Source organism: Camellia sinensis, chromosome 9 (genome assembly GCF_055761805.1).
Source record: "Camellia sinensis isolate YWXY chromosome 9, ASM5576180v1, whole genome shotgun sequence".
NCBI classification, from domain to species: domain Eukaryota; kingdom Viridiplantae; phylum Streptophyta; class Magnoliopsida; order Ericales; family Theaceae; genus Camellia; species Camellia sinensis.
In genome coordinates this window covers 22,416,287-22,429,122 of record NC_138969.1, presented here as the reverse complement: position 1 = coordinate 22,429,122, position 12,836 = coordinate 22,416,287, and the positions used below count along the sequence as shown (strand labels likewise).

Sequence of the window (12,836 nt, the reverse complement as noted above, 5' to 3'; positions counted from 1 at the left end):
TATTATGGTTCAAACTTCATATATACATGTACTCACATGGTACAAACACTAAATTACAACACAATGAAGCTCAATTCCTTGAATTACCTACATGCATGTTCCAAATTGTTTCCATCACAACAATTCCATGTATTTCAAACTTATATTCTCATGGATGGTACATGCATGTGGAACACAACTCTTATTCTCAACTTAGATGATGAAGAGATGGTCAAAAACATGAGCTTTAACTAAAAACTTACATGGATCATACATTTTGTGTTCAAACATGCAAATTCAAAGCAATTACACACATGCATGCATACATTGACCTTCAATTCAGCATGATCAACTCAATTTTATTTCAATTCTTACTCTTGATTACCCAACTAGCTTGAATACACAATTTACAAACTTATACTTTTGAATTCATGCTCACATGCTTACCTAGAGGTTCAATTCTTCCAATCTATAGCAAATTCTTGAGTAATCTTCAAGATTTCCAAGCTTCTTGAGCAAACCCTCAATTCCCTACACTCTCTCCCTCTAATTCGGCTCTCTCACACTTAAGAGCCCAAAATCAGCCAAAATGAATCAAAAAGAGAGAGATTGAGTATATATGGCCCTTTATATAGCCCCACTAAGTCAATTTATCAATATTAAATAATTGAGCACTTAATTAATCATTCTGAATCTAATTATTTTAATTCGAGTCAATTTTCAATTAAATTTCACCGTAGGATCTAAAAATTACGCAAATCACAATGGCGTAATCGATTTCAGATTTCGTGTCCGATAAGGCCTTCAATTTAATTTCCAAAGCAGGTAACCAAACAGATATTCCTACGGTGAACAGATAGAAATTCAAAACCACATATTTTCACATAAATGGCATACAACATCATATCAAACACATAATCACATTTATAATAAGGACCAATTAGCATAATATGGAATACGGTTATCATAAAAGTAATGCAATGTGCATGTAATTTAACTCATGATTTCTTCTTAATTACTTATTTGGCCTACTTAAACATGAATTAGCATTAATCTTAGGTCGGGGTTGTTACACTGTAGACACCTCATTTTTGACCGTCCTCAAGACTTGGACGTCATCGTTTGAACACTCGATGATTATCTATGTTTGTGTTCGCCCTGAGTTCTCGGAGGTCTCGGCCACGCGCCTTGCCTCAAGACCTCTCGACTTGCCTGTTTTGTGTTTGGTTTTGCACTAAACACTTGTGTTTTTGCTTCTGAGGGTGGGAAATAGCTTGTTGGTCATCCCCACACCTCACCGGCCATGGCTTGAGGCCATCGGCCTTGTTTTGTTGCTACCGGCCATTGGTTATGGCCGGTTGGCACTCTTTATGGTCGGCCGACCATTGTTTTGGTCAATTTGTCATTTTTGGCTGGCCGACCACTGTTCATCTGCTTTTGGCAGATATTTTATGCTAGCTGTGATAGCTGGCATCCACAATTAACCCCCTCCATACACGTGTATGGAGGGATTTCCCTCTTGCTTAGCTTGTTTTGTAAGCTTTGCAAGATTGAAATTCCTATAAAGGGAGGGCTTTTCCTCCCTTCTCAAGGGTTCCAAGAAGTTCCAGAGGTCTGGTTTTAGGGTTAGGAGTCTTGTATCTATCTTATCTCTATATCTCCCTCTCCTTTTGATTTGTGTGTGTATAAGGTGCGTTTGTTCTTAGTTTTGCACTAAGGCACCTAATGTTACACCATACCTTGGTTGCTGAGGTGCCAAAGGGTTGTTCTTGGAGTTTTTGAGCTGGTATTGACCTAAGGAAGCTGTTGGAACTCTTTTCTTGAAGAAGGTCTTCAAGGGTAAGAAACTTACTCATTTATTTCCCATTTTTGCACAAGCTTTTAACCTATCTTGCATCTATTTTTAAGCTTAGTGTATAACTGAGAAAAGTTCTGTTTTTACTTGCTTTTGATCTTTGTTTAGGTCTCTTTGGTGTTTGGGGTTGTTTACCCTCTCTTAGGCCTTGTTTAGTCTCATTTTGTGCCTCTTTTTGTAAGTTTCAGGACCACCTTGTATTGGTCTTCCCACCACTGAAATCCAGAGGGATTTCTGTGGTGGAGATGATGTTTTGAGGTCCTAAGAAGGAGAGGGTCATCACCTTTCCTTGTTGCCTTCAATATTTGTCATTTTTGCCTTATGTGTGAGCATCTTGTTTAAGTTCATGATGGCCATGTCTTAGCTGGTATTTCTGGTTGTTTTGCCATGTTATATCTCTGTTTCAAGTTGGTTTAGACACACCATGCATGCTTTGCATACTTGCCTTGTAATGCCATGAAATTGCCTTAACATACTTTGTGCTTTGAGCCCTGTTTTTAGCATGATTTTGGCTTAGCTTTGTGAAGCTTTTATGCATGTTTTAGTGTGCTTGAGGTCTGACTTTGGTTATTTGGGTCGTCCATGACTTGCTTTGTATAGCTACCATGCAATCTCCCTTATAGGCCTTGTGTGTTGGCCTCTCTAGCATGCTCTCCTTGCATCATTTTAGTGGTTTGGCATCATTTATCATGTCATTTCAGTCCATATGGTATGCTTGAATGCTTGCATTTGATACTCCTTTGATGCTTTAAAAGGTTGATGTCTTATGCTCCATGTTTGGACCATTATGTATGCTTCCATGTGTAGGCCATTTAGATGCCATCTAAGTGTGTTTTGGGCCTTGTCTCGACCTACATTGGGACTGTTTTGAGTCCCCTCGACCCTTTGGGACTCGCCTTGCATAGCCATGGTTTGATCCCTTAGGTTAGCCTTAGGCCTTGGGCTTAATTGCATGCTATGCTTGCCTTGTTTAATTGGTTTGGTACCTTTTCTAACATGATTTCAGAGCTTGCTATGCTTGCCATATGTCCATGTTCATTCCTTTTAAGTGTGCTTAAAAGTTGCCTCTTTATGCTTAAGTGTTGGATCATGTGTGCATGCATGTTTGTATGTGACTTTGTCTCTTGTCTCTTAGCATCTTGGCCACTGATTTGGGCCTATTTTAGAGCTGTCCAAATTGGTTTAAGACCATCCTTCGCATGTTGTCGCATGTTCGCCTTGTGTGTTGTTACGTACTTGGCCTATCGCATGTTGTTGCATGCTTGAATCGCATTGCATTTGGCATGCATTTTCTTTGCTAAAGTTGCTTTACATGTTCCCAAGCTAACTCCCATTCACATGTTGTTGCATGTTGGTTATTAGCATTATTGTTACATGTCTCGCATGCTTGTTTGCTTAGGTTGTGTGCCTAGTACACATTGCTTGTTTGCATACTCATATTGCATACTTAGCTCGCATGTTCAGGTTGCATTTTGCATGCATGCCTTGCCTCTTGAATCACTAGGATAGAGGTTAGGTCCCTTGTTTGTTTGGTGTGCATTTCATTTGACATTGAAATGGCACACTTGGCCTCTTTGGCCATCACGCATTGAAATACGCGATTGGTGGTCCGAGAGTCGAGGGCCACACTCCCTTGAGTTCATAACATGATGGGGAGGTTGGTTGTGTAAATATTTGGTTTAAAATGCATTGCCATGCCTAGTTTGCCCTCTGCTGCTGTCAAAACAGGATTCTGCAGGAAGATATGGTCGACCGACCACATTGAGTAGCCGACTAAATATCTTTGGCCGAAAGCCATACCAATGGTCGATGACCAGTTTCCCCTGGCCGGTGGTGTTTCCTCTTGGTCGCTGACCTTCCACAGTGATCAAGAAGTGATTCTGGAGCATCATTGAGACTTGCACAATTTTCAGAGGAGCAGAGCAGGGTAAACAGAGGCAGCTTGTGCATGGTGGTGGATTTCCGAGCGAAGCCGAGCACGCATGCATTGGACCCTCTTCCCAAGGTTGTTTTACCGCTTTATTAGCTTAGTTAATTTGCTTAACTAGTTAAGTGGTCTGTAACTATGTAATTAGCTTGTTAGTTAGTTAAATTTGTATTATTCTTTTGGTCCCTCCGAGAGAGGGCGAATTGTGTAATAAGCGTGTGTGTGTGTGATGCATGTCTTTTAACCCCCACTTCTTTCTCCCTTTTACTTACCTGCTTTGATAGTTAGTATTAGGGCATATTTTAATTAGCATCCTTATGCTATGTATGTGTGCATTCATTCATCAGTATTGCATGCATCGAGCTCAACGCATCATACTAACTGCATAGTATTTTAAATCTAACTTGAATACATGTTATCTGTTACATTTCACATGCCATCCATAGATTAGCTGAGCCTATTCTAGCTGCATTTTGCCTGTGATACGTTAGCCATCTTAACATGGACTTGGATCATACATTTGATTACTAACATGTTCCTTGATTTGGCTTGGAGTACTAGGTGAGTGTTTATGCTTTAGCATCTCGCATGAGTGTGAATGTTAACATGAAAACATGCTTGCCATGAGGCTAACCGCTTAGTTGATTTACTGCCTGAATGCCTGTGGGTGAAGGTTAGATTGTTTGAATTGGAATAATTCATCGAAATCTATATTTTAGCCTACTTGCGAGTAGCAAACCTCAAATCATTTCCAAGCAATGGATATGCGATACTTTGTTCCAAATTAGGCAATCTAGTTTATACTTTTGTGTTGTGCGCATCACATAGTAATTCTAGGCTAATAACCGGAATAAGAATACATAATGTTTTCAAAACTTGATATCATGGTTAGTAGAGGTCGATCTTTGATCAGGCGAGCGGGGGTGCTCATAGTTGACCTTCCCCAATCGTACCCAAGTTTCCGAGCCGAGGCAACTTTGGTGATGACGGACACGTGGCCTTAGGCAAACGAGTCAAGGTTTCCTAAATTCTCCCATAAAAAATATTTAAGTGACGACTCTGTATCTGGTAAAGCAGTCCATGTTTGGCACTTTTTTCTAAAAATCAATTTTTCAAAACGATTTGCCGAATTTGGACTCTTTGGTGATCTTATCAGTCTTGCATTGCACTTTGCGAGATCAGATTAAGAACCGACACAAAACGAGTCCGAACTGTGGAAGAGCACAGGACCCGAAGGCGCGTCCACATATACTTACATCCTTCTATGTTTGTATAATTTTTTTTTTCTCTAATTGAAGTGTAATTCCCCTTTTTTAAACTCTCTCAACTATAAAATTGTATTATGTTTACCCTCTTTAAACTACCTGCGAAAGAAATGTATTTGTACAATTTTCATAATTGATGAGCTAATGTGTAATTAAGGGTGTACGCGGTGTAATTCAGATGATTTGAAAATAAAATTATAATTTGAAATGACGGATTGACAAATAATCAAATCACGGTTTGGGTAGATTAAAGAATATTCTTAACTAATTATCAACTATTTGCATAATATACAATATTAATTTTCTTTACATAATATTTTTTATTTATGTAATACAAACTAATTTTACATAATGTTTTTCATATATATATCTATTAATTTGTAACAAATTTCACATCTTAAATCTCTCACACACTTATTTTTACTTTAATATTTGATTAGAAGTTAAAAAATATATATATTAACTATAGCAGATAGAAGCAGTTTTGAAGGCGAATTATAAATTTTAAATTTTAATCATCTGTTAGAAGATAGACGGTGTGAATTTGTGTGAATCAGTATAATTTTAACGGATTGAGCGATATTTTGTATTGTCTTAAATACATTTAATAAATGAGGAGTAAAGTGATATTTTTTAATAATTAAGGGTTGTTAGTGTAATTAACTCTAAATAAATATAAAAAATCTGTTCATAACGATTTGAAGAGAAGAGAGGTCACCGCCGCCGGAGGCTTCTGCCCAAAAGCAAGAAGAGAGAGAGAGAGACTAAAACCCTAATCCTCTCTTCATCTTCGAATTCAAGGTCAGTGGTAATGGGGGCGAAGCGAAAGAAGAGCGAGAGCGAAGGCTTCATCGAGGAGAACAGAGAGAACAACAATGGAGATGAGAGGAAAGCGAAGAAGAACAAGGAAGGGGGTGAGGAAAGGGGAAAGCAGTTGCTTCCATCGACGGTAAAGAACAAGGAGAAGAGATCGGCTGTTCACGCCAAGCTCAAGCATCAGAAGAAGCTTGAAAAGCGTAAGAGGTCCAAGGCTCGTGACGCCGCAGAAAAACAAGCTCTTGAGCTCGGCGAAGAGGTCTATCATTACCAATGATTTGTTTTTTGAATTCAATTGATGGGTTTTGATTGAATTCTTGTGGGCATTTTTTTTTTTTTTTTGTTTTAATTTTTAATTTTTGTTTTTTTTTTATGCAGCCTCCGCCGAGGATGATCCCTCGCACAATTGAGAATACTAGGGAGCTTGATGAGACTGTTTGCAAACCTGATGATGAAGAGGTGTTTTTTATTTATTTATATTTATTATATTGATATCTTGTTTTAAAAGTTAATACAACTGCATTGTGTTTAATTGTGTTTGTTGATCATATATAGGACCATCTCCAACCCTTCACCAATTTTTTTTTTTTTTTTAAGTCTAATTTGATTCTAAATTTGAGTAAAAAGTTTGATTTGGTATGAACTACTACTCCAATCATTTGGTCAAATTTTCATCAAAATGTTTATAAAAATTTATCTTTTCATCAAATTTGATGAAAAAAATCTTCTCAAAGGCTTCATCTTTTTCATTTTTTTGATGAAAGATTTGATGAGCTCTCAATTTGAGGAAAAAAATGAGTCTCCCTTGATTTGATGAGCATTTGATGAAATGATTGGAGATGATTTTTGAGTAAGACTACCCTTTTTCCTGCTCCAATGGTTTCAACAAATGAGTGTCAAATTGAGAATATCAAAAATCTTTCACCAAATTGAGGACGCCTGGGACCTTTCATTGTTTCACTCTTCATAGCCGTTGTATTTTCACCACTGGATGCCCCCTCGAATGACCACCTCTTTGCAAAAATTTGTGAAAAATATACACCGGCCGGTTGACTGACCAGATCTGCCTGGTTGACCGTTGTTTTGATGAAAGTTCAACATACTCCGTTGGAACAGTTGGAACACTTGATATCAAATAGAGTTTTTACTCAAATTTTTACTCAAATTTGGTGAAAAAAAAAATACACTGCTGGAGATGCTCTAAGTTATCTCTACCTATAGCATTTAGCTGTGAGGGAAAAAAAATTAGCAAGACCCACATATGTATTTTGACTTCGCATTCGCATGCGGATGTGGTGTGTTCATTTGCAGCTGTTTGCTGGTAATGATGTGGATGAATTTAGTTCAATTTTGAAGCGTGAATGCACTCCGAAGATATTGATCACAACTTGCCGTTTCCACTCTACTGTATGCTTTCTTTTCAAATTTATCAGTTGGCTTAGACTATTTCGCCTTTATTTACTATTCTTTTTAATGTCTTCACTCTTCCAATGTTTATGGTATTGTTGTTCTTAACTGAGATTCATTCTGAAAGATTTTAATTTGTTTTTGGTTGGTATATTGTTTAATCTACAGAGGGGGCCTGCTTTTATATCAGAATTGCTTTCTGTGATCCCAAATGCTCATTACTACAAAAGAGGAACGTATGACTTGAAAAAGGTGCTGCTTTTTAAATTATTAATTGTCATCTTTTTTTTTTTTAGGAAACAAGACTATATGATTGGAGTTAATGATGTAAGCTGTTTTCTTATTCACAATAACATTGTAATGTTTCTGCAGATTGTAGAATATGCAAGAAAAAATGATTTCACTTCAATAATAGTTGTTCATACTAACAGGAGGGAACCCGGTTAGCATTCGTAGCCTTTTTTCTTTTTCCTTCCCTTTTATTGTCATTGAAACTGTTACAATATTCAATTCTGGTGGTTGTTTTGTAGATGCTCTCCTAGTCATTGGTTTACCTGATGGTCCTACTGCTCATTTCAAGCTGTCAAAGCTTGTTTTGCGCAAAGATCTTAAGGTCCACTGATTCATATTCTCTCTCTCTCTCTCTCTCTCACAGATGTTTTCCATTTGACATTTAAGCAAGTTGCTCTACATACAAAATTTGGAAGAATTGATAGAATAAGTTACAATCAATCTGGAAAAATAGCAGAAAGAAGTTGCATATTATATATTATTGCCTATTGACTAACTTGATCTCACATACAATAGCTGCAAAACTAATTACCATTACTTGTTTTTGGGTCCGTGGTACTGAAAAATGAAGAAATAAAAAATTAACAAATAGCCTTGAGTCTCACTATGAATACTCTGCTTGGTTCAGCAAAATTAAGCATTGAGATCATATTGCTTGGTGCTGCTGAATTGTCAGAAGGTATTGCATATGACGGAATTTATATGATATATATCTATTATGTGATTGTTGTGGTGCATGTTTCTTGCAGAGTCATGGAAACCCGACGAGTCATGAGCCTGAGCTAGTGTTGACTAACTTCACGACACGCCTGGGTCATCGTGTTGGGAGGTTGCATGCTGCTTCTTCCGTACTTACCATTGTTTCAAACATTTGAATATTGTTTGAGATTTTTCATCAAATGTGTTTTAAATATAGTTGCGAAAATCATACTTCATTGGACATGGAACTTCATATGAAACAATAAGGGTTTCTACATTTCGGTTGCTTATTCCTTATATATTTTTCTGTACAAATTTTTAACTCTCTCTCTCATTCTACTTCTTTGAGTGTGTGTGTGTGTGATCTATTTACCAATCTAGACATATACATATCAAATATTCACTCCCTTTGCCCATTTTTGGTAGTCCTGCTCTATGTGTCATAGTCTTAAAATTCAAAACCTTTAATCATCACTGGCCCATGTTACCCTACCCTTCTTCAGAATTGGTTTTATAAACAATCCCATTTCCAAAACAATTATGGAAATAGGATAGAGCAGAGGGCATTATTGTAAATCCATTTTTCAAAGGCTTTTTGTAAATTATTACTTGCGCATGGTCAATCATGCCATATGGAATGGAATGGAGTTGGAGTATCTCTATCTATTGCTGACTTTTGTGTGTCTATTTATCTCATGTAGGCTAATACAGTCTCTTTTCCCACAAGATCCAAATTTTCGTGGACGGCGAGTGGTAACCTTCCACAATCAGCGAGATTTTATATTCTTTCGCCATCATCGGTGAGTGTTTGTTACGCTTATGGGATGCTCTATTTTGAAATTCGACTATGAGGAATTTACTGTTACACTTTGTTATATGTGTGAAGGTACATTTTTGAAACCAAAGAAAATAAACAGAGTGATTCAGAAAGTAAAAAGGTCAAGGACAATAAGGACGAAAATGGCACTCAAGACAAAACAATTGCCCGCCTTCAGGTCTGTGCTTCCCTAATCTTTTTGTCTCTGTATCAATATTTGTATGGATTTTACTAGTTTATTTCCGGCTTTTAGAACATATTTTTTTGCCTAGATATCACCCTTATGCAATTGTTGCTCAAATCGCTCAGACTTCTAGAAATTTTAGGAATCCATTTAGGTTGATTGCATGAATGCTTGGACAAAATTGGAGCAAAATGGCTTGTGCATTTTTCGAAACTCTTTGGGGGGTAGTAGAATTTGGGGCTGCTGTTATGATACTCGTCTGTTTAACCATTTGGTGAAGCGGCCTAATGTTCGACAGGAAATACATGGATAAACATAGATCAAACAGAGAGCCATAAGATATATCTACTGTACTTTCACCTTGATCTCCAGTAGCAAAGAGTGAATAAAGTTATCTTGAAAGGTTCTTCCTATAACTAGGGAGAAGGATATACAGTCATGGGCTAGTTTTGCCTGAAAATGGCACTTTTAGGTTGAACATTGTCAGGCTTGGTGAATTGAAGGTTTTTAGGATGATTTGTATGTTTATCACATTCGCATTATGATAGCTTTTAAATTTTTGTTAGGCACACATCCCTTAGCATGTGAATCCAGATGTTTCAGCTTTGATTGTGAAGCTTGAGAGATGATATATCTGAGGTTTGGAAATGCTTGTAATGTTCTTTGATGTCTGAAAATTGTAGAATTCGAATTTATTTTCACTTGTCTCGTACTTTGTGTCCTCTCTCGTCATAAGGCGGTCCTTAAACTGGATGATGGAGGGTTATGATATCTAGGTTCTGACTAAAGAGAAAAACTATTTGTCCAATTTACTATGTTGATCTAATTCCACTGCTGTTCACTATATTGTTGGCTGGATTGCTGTTTCGATTGGAACATTGATATCTCAGATTATGATACTCAATGACTTGATGGGGGCGTTTGAGTTCAGTAAAACCTGTTTTTGGAGGACTGCTGTTAGCATTAGTTATTTCGGCCTTTGTTTTCTTGATTCAAGGCCCGTCTGGTTTATGACTACGTCCTGAAAAAATTTTATATTTCCAAACTCACAGGAATGTGGTCCTCGTTTCACACTGAAGTTGATCAGTCTGCAGCACGGAACATTTGATACAAAAGGCGGCGAATTTGAGTGGGTTCACAAGGTAAGTTACTGAGCTTACAATTTTTTTTTTTCTATATCAATCTGACAACTTTCCTTCCTATAGATTTATTTGTTTGATTTGTCTAATTCATTTATTGTCTGCATTTGTTTCTTTCTTTTTTTCACTTTGAATGTTAGCCGGAGATGGACACAAGTCGCAGAAGGTTTTTCTTGTGATGTGGTTTTTGTAATCTTGCAACCAAGTTTCTTGGTCCTTGCAAAAGAGTAATCAAAGAAGACGAAATTTTTTGAAAGCCGGCAACATTGTAATTTGAAGCTAGTTATTTGTAATCATTTATCACCCTTGATGGCTATTCTGTTTGTTAAGTATGCATTGTGCTGTTTTTTGTTGGTGCTGATTGATAACCCTTTATAAATTGTTGACCTTTTCTTTTTCAGACAATGTAGCAAGAAAAAGTCCCAAAGTAACATGAGAATTCAGTGTTTTTGTTTTCCTGAGATTGTTTTCATTCTTTCTTGCTGTTTGTGATGGAAATCATTTATATTAACACAGAAATAATTGATTCAATTATTTCCATGTTGAAAAAAATATGATGGCAACAACAGCATCCTCTATTCAGGGGTGCACATGATCCTCTTAAAACCCACCAAGGGTTGTAAAGTTTGATTCCATTGAAACCAACTTATATTATTAATACTTGTAGCAGGTTTAAAATATAGTATATTTTTATTGAACTTATTTTTATGTAAAATGTACTGCCTTTTATTTTGTGGCTGGTGCTTAATAAAATAAAATAAAAAATTCAAAAATCATTATCATGATTTAATCATAGTTTTAAAATACATTTTCTTTTAAATCAAGACATACATTGAAATTATGTGATTATGAATTTTGTAATATATATTTTTTATGAATAATTAACACGCAAGGATTGTGGCAGACTCCACCGGCCAACTACACTGTCAACAGGCCTATTCTGGAAAAAACAGAATATAAGAAAGAAAAAGATGATATGAAACAATTTTTTTTTATTATATATATATATATATATATAGAGAGAGAGAGAGAGAGAGAGAGAGAGAGGGTATTTTGAGTCAACTTGGGTGTCAGTTTAAGTTTTTACAATCTAAACAAGTTTTTTGAAACAAGTTTATTCCTTCCTGTCCGTGATCCCAAACATTTTATAGACAAAAGTAGTTGAACATGAGACGGACTGGAAAATGGGGGATTAGAATTCATCGGACTTGAGTTGTGGGACTGTGAATCCCCCGGATTATTTGGTCGGATTGGATATGTATCCTGTGTTTGTTTTTTCATGGATTAGATGTCTGGATAGGACTATTTTCAGTGAATCCAACGTTTGGTTGGACGGACTGGATGGGATAAATGAACAAAAGACTATTTTACCTTTTTTCAATTGTTTACTAAGTAATAGCAATATTAAACATATCTTTAATATTTTAATTATTTTTAATTAAATAAATTCGTTTTTTTAAATTAAATAAATAAATAAATAAAATATCAATAAAATTTGTTTTAAATCATTACTGTATAACAAATCATTATTTTTTTTACATGCAAAACTTTACTGTGTTTGTTTATTTACACAATTAAATAAATTTATTTTTTTACACAATTAAATAAATAAATAACCACTAAATTTGATTTAATAAAATACTGTATAACCTGTATAAAAAATTTATATTATTTTTTTAATTAAACTTTTAAATAAATTTTAAATAAAACACATATTAAAATTTAAATAATGAAATTAAATAAATTATAAACAAAATTTTAAAATAAAACATCAATAAAATATCTATAAAAAATTATTTTAAAAATTTAAATAAATAAAACATCAATAAAAAGTTAAATAAAATAATTTTATTTTTAAATTGAGACATTTAAATTTTATTGAATTTTATTAAATATAATACATAATTAAATAGTAGAGGGTCAAAATAGTCATTTTCGCATCTAATCCCAACAGTGAGTAGTCCCCCACATTCTATCCCACTCCCCTCCTAGGACACAATAGTCCCCCATATGGGGGACATGGAGTCCGGCCGGACTCTATGTCCGGCGGACTAAAAAAAAATCAAACGGCGGATAAAGAACACTATTTGGATTGTAATCCAAATAATGGATAGTCCCCCCTCCAATCCCCCCAATCAAACACGCCCTAAGTTCAGGTCTTACTCATCCTGCCAAACCCTTCTAGTTAAATGAATGAAACAAATTTTCTTTTCCTTTCACTTGAAAGAGCACTACCAACTAAGCTAATAATACAAGCAAATTAATCAAACCAAACAAAAAACATACAAATAAATTACCGCATTTGACAATTCTACCCTTACAAAGAAACAAAATCAGAGAACCCAAGAATGGCAACTTTCGTAATTTACTCTTTTATGGAGGCCCAATTATTATCTCTTTTTTCCGCTCCTCTCATGCCCCAAATCAACAAACCCTAATTTTCTGTGTTTTCGAAGT

At 35.6% G+C, this 12,836-nt stretch overlaps 1 protein-coding gene across 1 annotated transcript; it reads left to right on the top strand.

Moving 5' to 3' along the window:
* Positions 1-5,666: 5,666 nt before the first annotated feature.
* MEE49 (Ribosomal RNA processing Brix domain protein) lies at positions 5,667-10,837 on the top strand. The gene is made up of 11 exons (XM_028235442.2): positions 5,667-6,101; positions 6,221-6,301; positions 7,154-7,249; positions 7,418-7,501; positions 7,622-7,691; positions 7,780-7,862; positions 8,290-8,369; positions 8,941-9,039; positions 9,126-9,234; positions 10,293-10,382; positions 10,520-10,837. Exons 1-11 carry the CDS (start codon positions 5,838-5,840, stop codon positions 10,556-10,558), a joined length of 1,095 nt encoding a protein of 364 aa, XP_028091243.2. The 5' UTR covers positions 5,667-5,837; the 3' UTR covers positions 10,559-10,837.
* The last annotated feature ends 1,999 nt before the right edge of the window (positions 10,838-12,836 follow it).